Here is a 20240-nt window from a genome sequence, read left to right as displayed (position 1 = left end):
AGGGCGGCGGCGGCGCAGGAGGCGCGGACGCGGCTGTGCCTGGCAGGACGGAGTTTATTTATTGCCTCTGGCCCAGAGCCGGGGCGGCCCGGGGCCTGCACAAGTTCTCTGCAGCCGAGCCCTTCCCCTCCTTCCCCACCCCCAATGCCGTCTCCATCCCAGGGGTCAGTCTACCCGAAGCGCTGCACCAGACTCTGGGTGAATCCCCGCCGGTCGTTTGGGAGTGGAGGCGGAGAGATGGCCAGGGCGCCCCGTTGGCCCGCGTCCAGCTCCATCCAGCTCCATCCCTCATTCACCTTTCCACACCAGGGGGAAGAGGATGGCGGGGAAAGCGGTCGCCACCTCTGCCCGAGGGGAAGAAAGGGGCTGGAGCTGTCGATTTAAACCCCTCGGAAGACCAGTGATTCTGAAGTCTCCTTCCTCCAGGGGCTATCCTTTCTCCCCAGGGAGTCTTCAATCCTCAACTCCCGACCACCTCTAATTCCAAGGTCCCTGTAGCCCTTCCCCTTTAGAATAAATTAAGGAATATCACAGCTTCCACTGATTTCTGGAAGAGGGGAAGAAAGGTGGGAGAAGTTGCCCAGGGCTGGGTCCAGATCTGTCACAAGGCCCAGGCTTCACCCCTACAGAGTCCGGATGGCCACGGGGTAGAGCAGGGACATGTGCTCCGCGCCCTTGATGGGCAGCTTGCGGCTGGCGTAGTGGTGCACGATCTCTGGGACGCTGCTGAAAGGCGGGCTGTTCTGGCCCAGCACGAACTTGTGTTCCTTGGTCCGGGACAGCTTCATATGCATGAAACCCTGACTGCTCCTGGGAAGAGGAGGGGAGACCCTGCTGAGCCAGGGCCCTCTCCAGTCCCTGCACCCACCCGTCCCACCCCCGCGACCCCCACCCCCCACCCTGGCAGTGGTTCTTCCAAGGCCGCTGAGATGGAGGGCAGGCAGGAGGCGATGTAGGGGATTTTGTGAGTAGGCGGCAGCAGGCATTGACTTTGTGGTGAGGGCACTGGGTGTGCCAAGAATGTGTGTGTGGTGAGTGTACAGGGTGTGTGCAGGTGGAAACAAGCTATCAGCACCACCCCCCAACCCTGGGATCCAGTCTCTCCCGGGCCCTAGCTAGGGCCAGTTTATCCTCCCCCTCCCTGAGCTGTGGGGGAGAACACCCGTGTAGGGGGAGATCCTGTTGGCTCAGTAACAGACACCCTTGGCAGGACAGTGGGTGGCCAGATGCGACAACCAAGTGAATCTTGGTTGGGATTCTCTCTTGCAATGATTTGGGGAGGGGGTGAGCTGCTCTGGACATCCCTCCAAATCTGGGAACACCCAACTGCCTGGTCCTGAGGACATCCCTTCACCCTCCTGCTAAACAGGCCTTGGGCCAATCTCCCAACACCCCCCTCATCTATCCAGCTCTTCTGCCTGAGATGACATCATTACTAGGCTGCCTCTTCATTCCCTCCCTCAGAGAGGACATGCTCCACTGCCTCTCCCATCTCCCCACCACAATCCAGGAAATCAGCATTAGTGCCCAGCCCTGCCCACAAGACGAAGACCATGCTGCTGAGCTCTGGCCAGCTCCCAGCAAGAACGTCTGTTCAAACTACCACCAGCCTGCTTGGCCGGGCCCCAGCTCTAAAATGCACACACAAGCAACAGAGAAACAATCCTTGGAAGAGCCCTGAAGCCTGAGGACTTGCTTCTGCTGGTCTGAGCCCCTGGAGGGACACGGGCAGGGCTCAGAAGCTGGTGAGAGGCAGGGCTGGCAAGGGGGCTGCTCTTCGTGAGGCCCCACCCTTAAGTTGAGGCTGGCAAACCACTTGTTTCCCATCTGCATACAAAGAAGGCTCTGCCTGGACGGATTGCACTAGGCCTACAGTGAGAAAGCACGGAGAATGGGGAAACTAGAGAAAAAAGGGATGGGAAGAAAAAGACAGGCCCTTAAATCCATCCTTCCCTTCCTGCTTAGGGTGGGGTGCCCTCAAGCCTGGGTGTGTGTCAGGGTGTGGGGCCATCTTTCATCTGCAGGTGTGAGATAAGGCTGAATGGACAGCATGCAGGCCTGGGAGAATAGAGCAAAGGGCCTAAGAAAAGTTACAGTCCCTGGGGCAATGGAGAGCAGAAGCAGTGAGTAGTCAACCTCCCCTGTCCTTCCTGTGCCCAAAGCCCAGCCCATGGCTGTGGGCAGCAGGTGGGCCCTGTGCTCTCACTGTTAGGGGACAGCCCCCTCCCCACAGTGCACTTGGGGGGATTACCTCTCCTGAAAACTGTCCTTATATCTTCTCCTTGAGGGACAGGTCTGGCCAAAAAGAGCAACAAGTTGTCAAAGAACTGAGTTGGCAGCTGAGAGCTCTACCTCCGTGTGGGTAACTGACCTCCTGGGACAAAGTCCCAAGCATCCATTAGGACACAGCAGAGCCTTTGCCTGACCCTCTGGGAACCAGGGTGGGACTTGCTGGCCCACAGCGTGAGGGCTGGCAGGCTTTTGGAGGAAGCTGTTTAATTACCAGTGAAAGCCCTTCCATTACAGAGACAAGAGAAACTATAATTGTATTTCAGAGAAGCCATTTATATGCAAACGAGACTCTGGCAGACAGATGCTGGCAGGCCCAGATCAGCCTGGGCTGGAGCAGTGTCCAGGCCGGCCCCCTCCTTCACTCCTTGGGATAAGGCAGGGCCCAGACTCTGCTCTGTTTGGGAGCCAGACCCTGATGTCTTTCCGTGCTTTGGACCATACCAGCCTTGACGGGGATGGAACTGTGTAATGGAACAGTGAGGTTCGTGGGGTCAGCCTAAGGGGGGTTCAGAGCCCGCTTTGGGCACTTTATTTGCTGTTTGCCTTGAGCAAACCACATACCTCTTTGAATCTGTTTTCTTTCTATAAAAAAAGAGATTGATCTTGCAGATCACAGTTGGTTTGGAGATGGTGTATATGCTGCTCGGCACCTAGTAGATGCTCTAGGAATCATGACTACGATTTTAAAAGCAATACACATTTCCGAAGTTATATAGATCAAATTTTTGACAAAAGAATTTTTCCTGAATGTTCCTTTGTTTTCATAACTTACAGACCCCCTGAGCATAAAAGCTGGAAGAAACCTAAGAGATAGCCATTGGACATATTTTGCAAATGTAGAAAGTCCAGAGAGGTTAAGTGATTTGCCTAAGGTCACACAGGTAGTTTTACTAAAAACCAAAAATGAAACTCAGGTTATCTGACTTTAGTTTGGCAAAAGATATTTAGTTTGGCATTTTTTCCCATTATCTTTTAGTGAAGTTGAATAATTATCCTCAAATGTGTGTGTTCAATACTCCCAAATTTCCATATATTGGATATTTGAAGTGGGGTATACCTGTACTCTAATGCCCCCTAGGAAATATGGTAGGAAGTGGTATAGGTGGCCCAGTAACAATCGGAGATGTAAATGGACACAGCGCTCTGACAGGCTGCCATGTGGGGTTCTACTAGACAGAACTCCTGGGCGCCAAGGAGACTAGCCACCCTGCCAGTAGAACCTGGGAGGCAGATGCTGGTCTATGTAAAATATCTGTGCCCAGAGTGGAAGGCTGAGGAGGAAGAGGTGCCCTGAGTCCCCTGCCTCTTTCAGGACCCTTTAAAGCTCAGTTGTCAGCCACCAGCCCCCAGACCTTCTGCCTACCTCCTCAGAGTGAACAAGAACAGCTCTGTGTCCAACACTCCACTTTCTTCCCAGGACTCAGCCTCCATCTCACCCTGTTGAGTTCCACAGGCAAAGTTCCTATCTCTTCCCCTGTACTTCTAGAACATCTTGGACTTTCATTAATAATGACGACACTGATAATTTATTAAGCACTCAGCACTATGCTAAGTGATTATTTCATTTAATCCTTCCCTATAAGGCAGATACATTATTGCCCCTGAGGCCCAGAGAGGTTAAGGGTCTCCAGGTCACAGAGCTAGCAAGGGACAGAACACTTCTAAGCTGGATTCAATACCTTAACTGTTTTCCCCAATGGACTCCGAGCTCCTCGAGAGCAGAGGCTAAGCCTCAGTCAAACCTCAGGTGCCCGGGCTTGGCCCAGAGTCAGCACGTGTTCACAGGGGATGAAGTTCTCTCCAGCCTGGCTGGGCACAGGAGAGAGAATGCAGACTCCTCCCGTCCTGCCGGTAGTCCTTGCACTCTTTCCCCTTGGACTCATCCTGACAGGCTCATCTTGTCTAGAGCCCCCAGCCAGCAGGCCCCACTCACTTGAGGGACAGGGAGAAGTCGTTCTTGCTGGTCTCACTGTTGCGCACCAGATAGCTGGCCTCTTTGCACAGCCGGAGCAGGTTCTCGGCATCTGTTCGGCTGATGGCCCCGTGATACCAGCTGAGGACAAGAGAAAGAAAGGGGGGCATCGCTGCTGGGTCCCTGGCTGTCCAGGCCCACCCATTCTTAGTGTTCCCTGCAGGCAAGTCAGTGCCAGGAAGGGAAGGGAGGAGAGGGTCCCCAGCTGGACACAGACACTCACACCTGGTTTTCCAGAGGCAGTGCTGGGTCTGTCCACTCCCCCAAGGGGCTGCTGGGCTCCACGCTTAGGGGCTTGGCTGATTTGGGGTTCCCTGCAGAGAGTCGGGGAGGGAGGCGCCCCTTCTCCTCCCGGCCAGGTGACAGACAGCTCTTCTCAGATCCTTCAAACTGGGCTGTGGGGAACATACCAGTCACAGACTCTGAGGACCCTAGAGGTAGAGCCCTATAGACTACCCAATGCTCCATCCCCATTTCCACCCAAAAGGGAACAAAGGAATGTTCTGCAAGGGTGGGGCTTGCTCATGAGCCTGACTAGCTCCAGGGACAGTATCCGGGGTCTGTTCCTCGGTGGGGGTGGGGCTCAGCTCTCTCGTGCACACAGGGCCTTTTGGTCCCCATTCTGTGGCAGGAGAGGGGAGAGAAATGACATGAGAAACCACTTAAGCCTCTCCCTCTGGAGGAGATGACTGCCTTCCCTCATCCCATCCCCCTCAGGGTGGTTTCAGCGCTGATAATATTGTTTCTTTCTCCTCCTCAGAGTTCATTACGGTTCTCCAAATCACCCTGCCAAGCCATTCTGTAGAAATGACTTATCGATCCCAGAACAATTATCTGATTTCCCTTGGTGCCATCCTGACAGGCTAACCCTGCCAAAAGCCCAAAGCCACCAGCCTGCCCCCGCCCCCAAGGTCGCTGCCCACAGGCTCCCCCGCGCCACCCCCCGCCCCCGACAGAAGCCCAGCAGAGGCAGCAGTGCCCTTCCAGACCCCAGAGCCCTTCCAAGACCCTGGGCACCCTACCCAGGGAAGGCTGAAGCCGGCGGCCCACACAGGTAAAGCCAGCATGCACAGGTGACAAGAGTCCCTCCCTCAGCCTGTATTTACAAAATGCCCACTCACACACAGGCACGAATATACAAACAAGTGCTCATGCCTGTGTATGTATGCAGAGCCGCAAGCCCACCCCTGGCTGCCCATTGTACGTAAAACTGAACATAGATGAAGGGTTCCGTGTCTTCTTTCTCCCCATTTGGGCTCTTTTTCTCTCTGAGTAGCACTTTCAAGGCCTCCAGTCACCAGGTGCAAATCAGATCTCCCCTTTAAGGAGTCAGGTCCTTCCTGTGCTAGTATCACCTAGCCTCAGGGTTATTTGTGCTGCTGAAGGATCCAGTCAGGCAGAGCTGTGCCCCAAAAGGTGAATTTAGAAGAGTGGATTTACCTGGCTTGGTGGGAAAGATATCTGGAAGGGGCCCCTCTCAGGACTTTGGGGAGGAAGGACTGTGTCCTTTGTCCCTTTCGTCTCCCTCCAGGGCCAGAGGCATTCCTCCTGGGCTCTCTGAACTCCACCCCACCTCTCAGCTCCTCCCACCCAATCCCACGGGGCCTACGGGCTGGCCCTCTGCCAGAAGCCCCCACGGGACCCACCGCTGCCATCCTCCTGGCTGGGCTCGGGGACGGGGGAGGCTGGACCGGAGATGTCCCTGTCCCCGGTGGGCAGGGAGGGGCTGCTGTCCAGCTGTCCCACGGGCGGAGGCCAAGGTAGGTCTTTGATGACCTTAATGTCAACTGGAGCCAGGAGCAGCCGGGAGAAGAGAGACAGACAGAGACAGAGACAGAGAGAGGCAGAGATTGAGACACCGAAACCAGAGCCAGGACATAGGACAGCCTGGAAAGGAAAGGGAGCAGAGGCAGGGGCAGCTTCTGGGGGAAGAAGAGGACTCTCAGGGGACTGGACGGAGCCACACTGACCGCTCCAGTGGGAGGCTCCAGTGACAACAGCAGAATACAGGGCCTTGCTCTGCCAGCCCCACAGGTCCCTTTTGACATCTCTCGAGCCTCCAGGGCCCAAAGGGACTGGGCAGGAAGGAAAAGTGGGACAAAGGGCTGTCCACACCACCCAGCACCATACCCAGGCACCCCCACAGCCTCTTGGCACCTCCTACCTTGCCTCTCTTCTCCCTTTCACCTGAAGCCTGGGAACTCATGGGCAGCAAGACCCAGACAGTCTGGCCGCAGGGTGTCAGGAAAGCTCAGACACGGGGGCAGATGTTTTATTGAAATTTACCCCCCACACTCTCAATCCTGAGCCTTGACAATTAGCAGAGCCATGCCACTGGCGGCTGCAGGACTGCTAACGAGGTTTCCTAATGACGAGCATAGATTTTCCCATTAAGCAATCCAAACAGTATTGATTCTCCAAGGAGACTCCTGGAGATAAATGGCCCATCCTCAGTGGTGCATGCTTTACAGGAAACAAATGAGAAAGCTGTGGTTTCTCAGTCTGACTGCCAGGGTTGGGGGGACAGAGCAGAGAGCCGAGTGCAGCTCCAGGATGAGCCCCTTGCCCAGGGAGGGTTGAGGACACAGAAGCAGGAATGAGGTCTACCGGCACTAAGTCCTTGATGTTCTCATTGAATCAAGGATCCAGGCTCGTGCATCACCCACACACACACTCTGTGTTTTGTTTTGTTAAAGGTAAGTCTTTAACACAGGCCACACGTTTGAGCATTTTGTTTGGAATTTCTTTACTTTTAAGTCTATCCTGCCTCCTAAAAGATGGGGGCCTGAGAGGTGGTGATACAGGGACATATTCGCAGTGCCCAACTCATCACTTCCATCCCCAGGACCCAGTCCTCCCATTCCCCTGAGCCTGGAAAGCTGCTCCGAGGCCCCAGCAGAGCTGCTCTCTCCACCCAGGACTCACCTGCAAAGGCTTTGGAAATCCGCTCCTTCTTCCATTCCCAGGGCTGGTCATACTCCTCGGGGGGCCTCTCATCATCCTCTGGCAGGCGGGACTCCCGGGGCCAGGGGGCTCCCTCACCCTCTGGGGTGGCCCCCTCCTCCTCTGGCTCATAGGGTGTGTCATACAGAGGCAGGGGCTGAGCTGCTGTCTCCTTGGAGCCCCGGATCTCTGCCAGGGCAAGGCAGGAGGGGAGGTGTGAGCAGTCCTGGGTGCCTGGCTTAGCTCCCCTGGCAGGTAGCACCTTCCAGCTACAAGACTTCAGAGGGGAGGCTGCTGACTCTGCGGGGAGACCAGAGGCCCCTCAAAACACCCCTGGAGTTCCAACAGCATGGGACCCCACGGAGGCAGGGGCAGAGAAGCACCAAAAGGAAAGACTGAAAAGAGATCCTGTAATGACCAGCAAGGAGTGGGTTGCTGAGGCTTACTCGTTTGGGAAACTGAGGCAGAGTCCATTTCCTCCTTGCTACCCAGATCCATTTATTTCTTTGTGCCCCAAGTTTTGTCATCTCACAGTCAGAAAATCCTTCTTTGTAGTTCAGGTACTGCTGACCTCCTCCTCCTTGAAACTGTCCCCTTGGATGAGTCAATTTCACTGCTTTCTTCCAAAGTTCTAGTCTGTTCTGTGATCCTCTTTTAGGGATCACTGACCCCAATGAAAATTTGATAAAAATTATGGAGCTACTCCCCAAGAAAAATGTGCAAATTTTCTCATACAATTCCAGGGCACTCCTAGACCTCCCAGGTATCCACACCCCCCGATCTAAATACAGTAGCCACCCTCTCGTTTTCTTCATTGCTGGCAATTACACTGCTCTCCTTGGTCCTGGCCCCTCTTCATTCTCTGAATCCCACATGTTTAGTGCCAACACCTTCTGACTCTCCCCTCTCAACTCTCCACGACCCCTTTCCCTCTGACACTTATCTTGACCTCCATTTCACAGGGCCAGGTCTCCTCACCTAGATTACGGCTAGGGTGAACCTCCATTCTACAGGCTCATGTTTCATGGTCTCCATGGAATAACATTCCCCACTTCTCTCTGCCCCTGCACCCACCTCACCAGGGAGGGAGAGCAGCTTATCTGATTGGACAGTGGATGCTTCCTTTCTTTCCCACATCTGTCTGCTTACAGAGAGAGAATATTCTGGTTCTTTCTCCTCCTGCCCCCGCGCAGGGGCCTACAGCTGTCCTGTGTTGCCCAAGCCTGAGTGGGCAAGTTTAATTCTGTGGTGAAGTACTAAGAAGCCCATTGTAGTGACATAGCTAAGTAATGTTCTCCAATCAACTTTATCAGTAATAAAGCTGACATTGCTATCTCCATCTGTCTGTTTCCTTAATCCTATTTCTCAGTTATTTCCAAGCCCAGAGGGGAAGAAAGAGGTGTTAATTATTGGTCTCTTAAAGCCTCAACAATTTCCACAATAGCCTAATAACTCATCTTCCTGATGCCCAGTTCTTCTAGCCTGTTCTGTACACCAAAGCCTCAGTAATCCTCTTAAAATGCCATATTCATCCTGTTTCTTTTTTGCTCAAGAATACATAATGGCTCCCCTCCCCACTTTGGAGCAAGTTCAAATGCCTCGTTTGAGCCTTTGCAATCCTTTACTGCCCCTCTTAGCTCTTAGCTAGGCTTAGCTGTATGCCTAGCACTAAGATTATTTGCCCCTGAACAAACCTTCCTTTCACCCTGTCCTGGGGCCTTGGCTTACACTGATTCACCACATCCTCCCGTTGGTCCCTTTTCCTGTATGCTTTCTCGACCTCTGTTCCCCAGGGCCAGGTCTTATTCATTTCTCCCTGCCCTCACTCCTTGAACTATGTACCCACTTCTCCTGTGCGCTGCATCTGCATGTCTAGTTATGTGTTTCCAGTTGCCACAAAGGTGTTCACTTCAGCACCCCATCATTTTGACTCCATCACCTTCCCTAAAGCTAGTGATTCTCTTCTTGGGATCAGTGACCCCCAGCCCAGCCCATACCACTAGCCTGCCCTTCCTGACTATCCCAAATGCTTCTACTGTCTGACCTTTGGTTGTATGACCTTCTCCAGTGCCTTAGGTCTTAGGCTCCGTAAGTCCCAGCTCCTCCAAAATGACTATATTGAAGGCAAAGGCCACCACCCTCCCTAAGGACCCAGCAAGGCTTTCTCCCTATTTTCTTGGGACCAAGAAATCAGTCCTTACACTTGTGGGTCCCAGAGCCTGTTCTGCGAATACTCAGGCCTCAGGGAGTGTCCCCCACCCTGCTCCCAACCCCAACTCCATCACTTACCGGCCATCATCTTTTGTGCCTCATAGGGTTCCATGTAGCCGTCATTTTCAGGGACCTTCTCTGGGGCTCCTGAAGCACCTATTGGGCCTTCGCCAGTCTCCTGAACATCAAAAGGGTCCGCATAGTCTTCTAGAATTGCTAACTGTGGGAAGAGAGTGAGGGGAGCAGGCTTCAGACATCTGAGAGACAGCTCTGCCTCTCCCCGGTTGCTCTGTCCATGGGAGCAAGAGTCCTGGCTGCCCAGGAGCTTGGATGGGGACAAGCTCTGGCTCTTCCTTTCCGGGGTCCCCCACTAGGCTGCCCACAGAATGGGCCATCTTCCTTTTCTCTTAATTGTGTGCCTCTGGGCCATCCCCTAGGCAAGATGGCCGGGATAAGGCTCTGGGCCTTAAGGTTTGCCTCAGAGTCCAGGCAGGACCAGATGACCTAACAGAGGGAATTAACTCAGAGACCTGCTTATAAAGGTGTTGGGAGTGTCCTAAGAATAAGTAGGGAACAGCAGGCAACGAGGAGATTAGCTTGGTTCATGTCTACCATTGCACTCCCAGATGCTGAAAATATTTGCTGAACATCAAGGAAGGAAGGGCTGAGCACTGACTTTACGTCACAGTTTGCTGGTTTATCCTCACAACACCCTTCACAATGCCATATGGGATCCCCATTTTTAGGAAATGGAGGCTCAGGACAGGTAGGGAACACACCCAAGTCTGTTTCAGGTAAGTGGAGGAACCAGGATTGATTGGAGCCTGTGCCCTTTGTGCAAAATCATGCTGCCAACCTGCTACCACGGACATCTTGGCTGTTCTGGGAGAGAGACCACCTTAGGACAGCTCTGAGAAAACCATGATTTGGGCTTTGCGGAACCCCTCTGGGCTCTTGGAGGGCAGGGATAGGACAGCCCTGGCCTTGGCCCTCCGTACTTAGGCTGCCCCCTTTCTCTCACTCAAGCGGCTCATGGCCACCCCTCTGTTCCTGCCTCCAGTCAAGGCAGAGTGAACTGCAAACCTCACACCCTGTGGAAGAGCTTAAGGTGCTGGGGCGGGGCTCATTGAGGACAATAGAGCCTTTCTCCAAGCTGGGCACAGGCTGGGGCGGGGGGGATCCGCTGAGGCAGACACAGAGCCCAGTTGGCCCTGTGACAACAGCCCCGGGGGAGCACTGCACACCCAGCCCTGGGGGAGCACTGCACACCGGGATGCCAGGCATTGACAAAAGGTAGCTGTGAGGCCTGCGGCCTAGGGGAGGGGCTGCTCCTGCCTCTCCCCCATTCTTCTAGACTTTCCTTCTGGTACAGATCAGAACTCTGGGAGTCGGCTGGGCAGGGGGGCTGTGGGGATGACCACCCTGGCCTGGGTAATAGGACCTGAGACCCCAGCAAGGCGGAATGAAGAAAGAAAACTTCCCACTTCAAACACCCCTTTCTGCAGGTTCCTGCCTCTAAGGGGTCACACAGAGTCGGACACGACTGAAGTGACTTAGCAGCAGCAGCAGCAGCAGCAGCACTCCCATGGGCCCCTCCAGGGGTCTCTGACATGCATCCCAACAGCTCCTAGCTGAACTCTCATCCTTCAGTTCTTCAGCTCCCACTTGTTTCACCTCGTTCCAGTCAAGACCCCCAGCTCCTTTATCTCCATTGTATCTCTGCATGCCCGTAAGGCCCACAACTCAGATCATCCTATCACTTCCACCAGCTCATCCTGTAACCTGAGCTCTTTGTCATTTTTCTCTCTCCAGCTCCAATAAGCACCTGGTCCACAGTAGGCACTAGAAAAATGTTTCTTCTAGGGACTCCCCTGGTGGTCCAGTGTTTAAGACTCTGCGCTTCCAATGCAGGGGGCACAAGTTCGATCTCTGGTTGGGGAGCTAAGATCCTGCAAAGCACATGGTGTGGCCAAAAACACAACAAGTGTTTCTTCTATTTCACTGCCTAGCTCCCCTCAGAGCCTCTACTCCTAGTCCTCCTTCCTCCAACAAGTTGAGAAAAGACATCCACTCCCACCCCAAGCTGCTTCATCCCAGGCCAATAGGCACCCACAGTCCCACCCACTCAACCAAGGGGCTCTGAGGCCAGCCCATTGGGTACCCACCCGAGCTGGCACCTAGCCTCATGTTCACACGTGGCAGCTACTCAACAGTAAGTGAATCAACAAACCTTGCAATGGCTCTCCAGTACCAAAAATAAAAGTCCAAAGTTAAAGAAATGTAAAGATTCCACTTCCCTCTATGGGTTCTCTCTCCCTCCCTGAAGTTTCAGGTCACTTCCTTACCTGAAAGCTCTATAGTGAAGTGAGTGAGTGAAGTCGCTCAGTCCTGTCTGACTCTTTGTGACCCCATGGACTGTAGCCTACCAGGCTCCTCCCTCCATGGGATTCTCCAGGCAAGAGTACTGGAGTGGGTTGCCATTTCCTTCTCCAGGGGATCTTCCCGACCCAGGGATCGAACCCCAGTCTCCTGCATTCCAGGCAGACACTTAAACATCTGAGCCACCAGGGAAGTCCTGAAAGCTCTATAATCTCGCCTTCCAGTCAGTCTCCCCCCAGGTCTGGTTAGGGGCTCTTGGCTGGGCTATCATCACATTGTCTAGTACAGACTTGTCCTCTCATCTGTCTTCTTGCTGACTGTGAACTTCCTGAGGGCAGGAATCATGTTTACTGCTAAATTCCCAATGTCTAAAGTGCTCAGTAATTTATGTGTTGAAACAGTTCATATAAACAGGAAGGAAGAAAGGACAAAGGAAGCACTTTTCCTTGTTCATTCAGAAGAGGAAGCAGGAGTCTGGGTGAGGAGTCAGTCAGAAGGTATGAGTCCCCAAAAGCTGCTCTGGGAGCAGGAGCACCTGGCCCAAACCCAGGCCCCTCTTCCCCAACTCCACGGAGCCCCCCATGCCCTGGCTTTCCAAGATCAGTCAGAGTTGCAGGCTGGCCCTTCCCACCAGAGCCTGGGCCAGGTGCTGTGACCCCTCCCAGGCTGGCGTGGGCCTCCACAGCACCAGCCCGCAGGGCCCACGGGCACCCAGGTGGCAGCTTTGTGGGCAGCTCAATGGCTCCTCTGTTCCATTCCTGGCTCTACACCTGTTCCAGGAAGCGCCGGCCCTCACCCTAGGCGGAGGTGCCCAGAAAAGCCACCCACAGGGCCAGGATCAGGAACAGCAGCAGAGATGCCTGCTGGGAGGTTGGCAGGACAAGCACCTACCCGGAACATGGGGGACCCCCACCAGAGACCAGACCTGCTTTCCCAGTGGCTTCCAGGTCACGTGAGGAGGCAAACCATTCAGGTGCGGAAAAGCTGCCTCTGCCGGCTTCTGACACCTTTGCTCCACCACGACTTACGTTATGGGCCCTCTACCAGACTCTGATTAGTCCGTTTAGTCAAGGCTATAGTTTTTCCAGTAGTCATGTATGGATGCGAGAGTTGGGCTGTGAAGAAAGCTGAGCGCTGAAGAACAGATGCTTTTGAACTGTGGTGTTGGAGAAGACTCTTGAGGGTCCCTTGGACTGCAAGGAGATTCAACCAGTCCATCCTGAAGGAGATCAGCCCTGGGATTTCTCTGGAAGGAATGATGCTGAAACTGAAACTCCAGTACTTTGGCCACCTCAAGCAAAGGGTTGACTCATTGGAAAAGACTTTGATGCTGGGAGGGATTGGGGACAGGAGGAGACGGGGACGACCGAGGATGAGATGGCTAGGTGGCATCACTGACTCGATGGACATGAATCTGAGTGAACTCTGGGAGTTGGTGATGGACAGGGAGGCCTGGCGTGCTGCGATTCATGGGGTCGCAAAGAGCTGGACACAACTGAGCGCCTGAACTGCACTGAACCCGACTCTGATGTACTCTCTGTGGCTTGTGGTATCGGCCTGGTACACAGTAACTGCTCAGTGCACATTCTGGATGCTCAAAAGGTCTCCTGCTCCCCAGACTCCATCTTTTGGAGAGACACCAAGTCTCAGTCCCCCATTCATCCTAACTGACTGACCAGCAGGGGCTGCTGTGGGAGCAGCCAGTCAGGAGAATGGATATTTGATGGGGATCAAAGCTTTTGGCTCAAGGACAGAGGGAAGGAACGGACAGGGAAGGCACCTAAAACAGGGCTGATATTTAGGCAAACTCTCTGGTAGTTGGAACGCTGCTGAAATGCTGAAATATTTCCAAACTAATAGATGAGTAGCTGCTGCCCAGAGGGCCCCCTGCCAACCAGGTCTCCTTCCCCTCCTGCCATCTGGCAGGGTGGCTCTAAGACCCTGCTCTTGCGCCTGTTCAGTTGGGCAGTGTCCCTCCCAAAGTAGCTGTCTGGCTCTGCCTTTCCTTCCTGCCCAGGCCTCTCCTGAGGGAGCTGGCAGGCCCACCATCTGGTTCCACCCTCCCACTCTGCAGCTGGACCCTGCTAGGAGTTCCTGAGCCAATCCACGGGGTTCTTAAGGCCAGGGGAGCAAGGGGGAACATATGTCACAGGATTTGGGCTGTGTAATGTCTCCAAAGTCTACCACTGTCCCTTTCCTCTATTTCTTTCATTTACATTTAATGTCTGGAAGCCTCTGGTCTTTTCATCTGTGGAATGGGGATGGTATTAGTATCTGTCTCACAGGATTGGGTAGAGGACAATGAATACAAAAAGTCTTTGGCCCAGAGGCTGGCATGGAGTCCAGTGCTCCATCAGTCTTAGCCCTGATGATAATCTCTTGTACAGAGGCATTGGGGCCCCAGAGTCCAGGCTTGTCCAAGGAGCACAGTTTGCAGCAGTGGAGACAAGAGAGTCAGAGACCCAGGTCTCCTGACTCTCAGTGCCTTGCCATAGATTTTCCTGAAGAATTGGGAAATGTAGCATCTTCCCTCCTCTACTTGTAGATGTAAAATACACCTTAGCATGTTAAAGGCTATGAGAAGTCCTACAGTCAAAAGAATAAACTAATTTTGTCTAATTCAGCATTTCTCCAAACTATTTTAACCATGAAATCCTTTTACCACTGAAAATCTGTCAGTTTCGGAAATGGTGTACTATTGATATTTACCTTCCTAAAGATCAAACTTTTTGCACTTTCTGTTCCCACTTACCGGAATGCCCTTCCTAATATTATCTGCCAGGGAAATGCCTTCACATGAAGCAAATTTGTTATTATCCTTTTCTAACCACAAAGCAATGCCATGCCAGTAAAACATTCAAATATCACAGACATGTACTAACTAACCCTTGCTACTAACCTTTGTAAGACAAAGGTCTGTCTGAGACCACTTTGGGATTCAGGGGCAAGTGCTGGCCTTCAGCATTCAGGAAATTGTGAACTCAGCATAGAATGCAATCCTCATTCCTTCTTTAAGAGTCTCCTTCCCCTTGTTCATTAGCAAATGCTTAGTGACACTTCCTCTCTCTGCAGGGTTCCTTGAAGCAGGTGCAAAGGTTCCATGCAAGATGCTGGCAGTCAGTCTGAAATTAGGCTGCCCCAGTGGGAACCTGAGCTTTCCTAACTAGCTGTGAAACCAAGTGAGTGTGACTCAACATTCCTGGTCTCCCTATTTGTAATGCTGGAATAATAACAGACCAGACTTGTCCTTATAGGGCTGTTGTGAGGATCAACTGTCTAATATACGTGAGCTGCTTCAAACAGCGCTAGATACAAGATAGAGGCTCAGTAAACGTCCATGATTACATTGTTAGATACGAAAAGAACAAATTTCGGGATCCTTCAGGAGCTCACAGTGACACACACAAAAAACAGGCTCCAAAAGAGACAGGCGCCTTGAAGCGTTATGAAGCTACACCGCTGGGCCCCAGGCTCTGGAAGCATGACAGGCTCACTGTATGCAGCGTCTGGGCCCCTTCTCCGCTCTCCTATCATACCACACTGGTTCTCCAGGGCAGCTGGTGTTGGCTCCAGGTACCCCTCCAAGCCCGGGACCCCAGCCAGCTGCTCCCATTCTGGTCACAGGCTCCTGCCTGTTCCTGGCTCCCAAAGGGAAAGCACCAGGGCTGTGGTGTCACTGAGTCACTGGCCAACAAGCCACAGGTGTCTTCCAAAGGAGGGAGTGTCGCAGCGTGAGGAGGCGGTAGTGAAGAGAGTGGACAGGCCTGTCACACCATCCCACAGTCACCGTGGGCCTCGGCCCTCCTCGACGCACCAACGGCAGGGGGACCAACAGCAGCACAGATGACCCAGCCCGGGCCGCAGCAGGTTCAGAGGTCTAACCAGTCCACAGAGGTCCCTTGACCCGGACCTTTCTCTTTTCCTCCATCACGGGGGACATGAGGACAGGTGTAAGATAAACAGATCAGACCTCCAGATTCTGTGCAAGTCATAAGAAGGAAAATTAAAGCAAACAAATCCAAAAAAGGCAAACCTCAGCCTCCCAGGCGGTGCTTGGGCCAGTGTCATTTAATGATACTCAAACACTCCATAAACACCGGCCAAGGGAGGGCCCCTACCTGCCCTCCTAACCCCAGGGTAGGCATAGCTTGTTCATCTTCTGGCACCCAGAATGTATCCTTCACTTCCTTCCTCCTGCCTATCGTTCACTCTTTTCCAAATTGGGCCTGGAGGGGATCGAAGTCCACATGAAAACCATCTATGAGGTATAGCATCTGTTTTTCAAAGTTCTTAATACTTTGGGCCCTGTGAACACCAATGAGAATCCAAGAGCTGTGAGCCTTTTCGCAGAAAAATGCTCACCCAAATATCTGCACACTATTTCTGGAGGTTCGTGAACCCTAGAGGCCCCTCTTTGAGCTAGGAACAAGAACTTTAGTTTCAGTTCACACAAGGTGCCTGTCTTATTGCTCACATCACCTCTCTCTGCTTTGCTCTCACACTCACTCATTCTCTATCTCTGTCCGTCTCTCTCACATGTATCTTGGCACGATGGAGGCAAAGGACACACTGTGCAGATGGTCAGAGGCAACTCAAAGCTTCATCTAATCAGGGCCCCTCTCCCATCCCCAGCCCCCTTTGCTAATTAGATCAGGTTTTTCCTGTTGCAAGTCTGAGAAAAGGGAGCAAAGCAAGGGAAGGTATAGTTCTCTAGCCCCTCTGCCAGAGCACAGCCTGATGGCCAGACAGGGCCCAGCACCAAGAGGGAGCCTTCCTGCAGCCAGATGGTGAGGCCCCGCCTGCCTGGTGCAGGGTGCGGCTCCTGCTGCTCCCACACCTGCCCTGCCAGGCCTGCCCAGATGGCCACCTGCACACCCCTGCCAACTGCAGCCATGGGTCTCAGGGTGGGCCAGCAGCCAGAGCCCTGCATGGGGAGAAGGCTAATGGTCTTGAGCCCCCAGGCCTCTCAGGGTCCTGTCTGAAGGCCTATTCTCTCCTGCCCCCACATCCACTGGGCTCATTCCTCTTCAATCTCTCTGGCTCATCACAGAAGCATTTCCACCCATTTCATCAAACCTCATGATCCAGCCTCTCTCAGAGGGTTCTGACCCACCCAGCACCAGCTGCTGGGCTGCAGGAGAGAAATGAGCCAGCCCAAGGCAAAACCTGGGGCCCAGCTTTGTCGCACCTCAGGAAGTAACCCAAAACAACAAGCCAAGGGGATCTGCAGGGGTAAGGGGGGGTGGGGGTGGGGACAGAGACTAAGGAGAAAGCAGCCACATGGAAGAGAAACACTGGCTGAGCAGGGGCTCAGGGGGTCAGGCTGGCTCACTATCTAGAAGCCACAACTCTGTGCAAGCTCTGCAAGGATGGGCCGACACCTGGGTTTAGGGTAAGGGGCTCAGGTGTGCAGCCTGGGCTCTTCCTAAGAAGATCCAAACTCTGTTCCTGAGGGAGTGGAGCTGCTCTCTCTGAAAAGCGCGCGGAGGGGGGGCACCCCCAGGTCAGCATCCCTGCCCTGGGGCCAGCTCAGATAGCTTCCTAGGTCTTTCTCACACATTCACTAAACCACTGAGTGCTCCATTTCATTTCTGTCCCCAACTGACAAAGGAGTCAGACACCGCTTAGCCCACAAGGTCTGAACAGCCCACAGATCACAGAGCCGACTAGGGGAAGGATGGATGCCCTTGGTGAGAAGAGGCTGTGGGTTTCCACATGGTTGTGTGGGCACAGCCCCTTCTTGGGGTCTCTGTGAGAATATGGACATGAGGAGCTTTAGTTAGGGGAACTGCTCACCCTCAGGTCACTATGGCAATGGACAGTCACCACTCAGGACTTATTTATGCCCCACCCCTCTTTATCCCAAATTCTGTGTCAGGCACTTGTGAGACATAATATGAGGACATGGTCCTCGTCCTGGAGGAGCCCATGGCTTGGCGGGCAGCCTGTTATGCCATTCCAAGAGGATGCAGAGAGGAAGAGGGCCAGGGACAGTCTAGGCCCACATGCCCATAGGCAATGGTCAGGGAGGAGGAGACTAACTGGCCAATAGTAAGAACAAAGCCACTGCTGCCACCACCACCATCAACAGGGAAAATTAGGAAGAAGAGGAACCTAAGGACACGTGGGGACAGCACAGCCGCCTTCTGCAGGCGAAGGGTCTGCAGAATGGGCAGGATGGGCAGCCGTGCCCCATGGCAGGAACTCAGGGAAAAATAACTCACATTCCTGAGGCTTCTCTCTGACCCCGACACATCTCTCTTACCCAGGAAATTGGGCAGAACAGCATCACACTTTCAGCTGAAAACCTCAATACTGGAGCCATTGGATTCAGACAGTAACTTTGCTCTCCAATCAAAAACAGTGTTCTCTGCTGAGGAGAGGGGAGTAAGCCCCAGAACAAGCTCCCAGAGGTCAGTGAAGAGGGACAACAGAGCCAGGGCCACCCACAGAGTCACCTTCCTAGAATTTAGGGCCACAGGGGGCCTGAGGATAGCTTTCAGCTCTCAGGCCACACTGGGGTTGGGCTCTACCTAGGGCTTTGAGCCACAATGCATGTTCTTGAGAATGGTAAGAACCCTAAGCTTGAAGATCCATGAAAAGCTCTAGCCATCCTTAGAATGGACACCAGGAGGATGAGGCCAAGAAGAGAGAAGGAGTAGGCTCAGTTGCTTACTTAGTCCCTTCTGAGCAACAGGTTCTGAGCACTGACTGTCCCCACGCTGTTGTTTAGCTGCTAAGTCGTGTCTGACTATGACCCCATGGACTGCAGCCCACCAGGCTCCTCTGTCCATGGGATTTCCCAGGCAAGAATACTGGAGTAGATTGCCATTTCCTTCTCCAGGGGATGTTCCCGACCCAGGGATCAAACTTGCGCCTCCTGCATTAGTAGATGGATTCTTTACCACTGAGCCACCAGGAAAGCCCGACTGTCCCCATACCTGAGGAAACAGGGAAGGAGAGCAGGAGTGGCCCTGCCTGTACCTCAGTGGTCAGCATCCTTGGTGAAGAGATGCATACTGCTGGTTCTGGCTTGCTAAGAACAACAGTCTACCCTGCTCAACAGACCACTCATCTCCAGCACCACGGGTTAAGGCAAAAGCCAGCTCTTGCTGTGTCCGGGAGAAAACCAGCCTTCACCTCCTTCCTGGCGCTTTAGCACCTGCAAAGATGCTAACAGAAGGTGGGAAGGAGCTTTGTGCTCACTCTGCCCTGGGGTGGGGGTGGGGGGTCAGGGGGAGGGGTCAGAGATCAAAGGGCAGTGAGCTGCTGCTCCCGGAGGGTTGAAAGGCCATAAACTGGGGAGAAGCGGGGCTCAAATCCCGTTAGAAAAAGGCTCCCTGATTAGGCTCCGGGGGCTGAGATGAGGAGAGCAGAATCTGGGAGGGGGAGGGTCACTAGTTCCGGGGCGATTATAAGGGAAAGCAGCAGACTTTGGGGCGCACGTCCCAAATTAGAAGGTCGAGAATCTGAACAAAGGTGGATGAAGCCTCCGAGCCCCGGGGTCACAGACTAAGATCGTGTCCTCCAGGAACCGTGACACTGAGGGGCCCGGCCCCGGTCAGGCCATCTTTGTCCCTCTCGTAAGCCTCAGACCTCCGACCACCTCTCCTTCTGGCCGCCCCCTGCCCGGCGTGGCACTCACCCTGTCGCTGCTGGCGGGGTGTCCAGAGATTCGTTCCTCAGGCGGAGGAGCCGGGGGGCCAGGGGTCTCGACCCGAATAAGGCGGTGGGGGGGCGAGCCGTGGCGCGGGGGCGGCGTGGGGCCGGGGGCGGAGGGGGTGGCTAGGGCAGTGGTGCCGGACGGCCCCCCGGAGTAGGGGTCTTCGAAGTCACGCTCCCTCTGCAGCCGGTAGGCAGCCAAAATGTCCGGGGGAGGTGCGGGGGGCGCCGCCGGGGAAGGTGCGGGGGGCCGGTAGTCCGGCTCAGGGGGCGCCGGCTTGCCCCCACCTCCGCCGCCGCCGCCGCCGCCCCCCCCGCGGAAGCCCAGATGCTCCCGGAGCCACTTGGCCACTCCGCCGCTGCCGCCCCCTCCTGGGCCCGCTCCTGCACCCCCGGCGCCGCGGCGCGATCCTGCCGGGCCGCCCCCAGCGCTCCCCTGCGCCCGCGGCCCCGGGCCGGAGCCGGCCGGAGGAGCTCCGCTCAGTAACATGGGGCCGGCCAGACTGAGCTAGGGGAGAGTGGTGGCCGGGCGGGGGGCGGGGAGGGGGCGGAGCTCCGCCGGGCGGCGAGAGGGGGCGGGGCTCGTCGGTAACAAGGGAGAGGCGGGGTTCCGCTACCTAAAGGGGTCTACCTCCCACCCCGCCCCACGGAGAGGAGGGGGACGGGCTTCCAGCCTGTGTGCTCCCCGAAGACGCGAAGTGGCGACCCCAGGGCAGGGCATCCGACTCCTGAGGATGGACTGAGGATAAATCCTCCACGTGTCTCCACGCCTGTCCCTGCA

The 20240-nt window shown here is 54.5% G+C and overlaps 1 protein-coding gene across 11 annotated transcripts; it reads right to left on the bottom strand.

Annotated features, from left to right (window-relative positions):
- Positions 1-36: 36 nt before the first annotated feature.
- On the bottom strand, positions 37-19986 carry SHF (Src homology 2 domain containing F). Of its 11 annotated transcripts, none has more exons than XR_011258458.1 (8): positions 19443-19985; positions 9497-9638; positions 7190-7396; positions 5911-6051; positions 4490-4659; positions 4226-4345; positions 2252-2295; positions 37-810 (listed from the first exon to the last, which is right to left on the bottom strand). XR_011258458.1 is itself a non-coding variant. In XM_069597906.1 (8 exons), the coding sequence occupies exons 1-8, from the start codon at positions 19947-19949 to the stop codon at positions 785-787; spliced, it is 1470 nt and encodes a 489-aa protein (XP_069454007.1). In that variant the 5' UTR covers positions 19950-19986; the 3' UTR covers positions 37-784. The 11 variants fall into 11 exon arrangements, 10 of the variants coding, with proteins under 10 accessions (XP_069454007.1, XP_069454005.1, XP_069454011.1 ...); XM_069597906.1 differs by having other exon boundaries at positions 4488-4659; positions 7190-7507; positions 19443-19986; XM_069597904.1 differs by lacking the exon at positions 2252-2295 and having other exon boundaries at positions 4488-4659; positions 7190-7507; positions 19443-19986.
- Positions 19987-20240: the final 254 nt, after the last annotated feature.

This window comes from Ovis canadensis, chromosome 7, assembly GCF_042477335.2.
Source record: "Ovis canadensis isolate MfBH-ARS-UI-01 breed Bighorn chromosome 7, ARS-UI_OviCan_v2, whole genome shotgun sequence".
Lineage (NCBI taxonomy): Eukaryota > Metazoa > Chordata > Mammalia > Artiodactyla > Bovidae > Ovis > Ovis canadensis.
The sequence above is the reverse complement of the archived record's forward strand: the minus strand, read 5'-3'. Positions and strand labels throughout refer to the sequence as shown.

Coding starts and splice junctions, on each gene's coding strand:
- SHF (XM_069597904.1), bottom strand. CDS start 19,949: ATGTTACTGAGCGGAGCTCCTCCGGCCGGCTCCGGCCCGGGGCCGCGG. Junction 9,639..19,442: donor ACCCCGCCAGCAGCGACAGG/GTGAGTGCCACG, acceptor CTCTTCCCACAG/TTAGCAATTCTAGAAGACTA. Junction 6,052..7,189: donor GATTTCCAAAGCCTTTGCAG/GTGAGTCCTGGG, acceptor TCCTGGCTCCAG/TTGACATTAAGGTCATCAAA.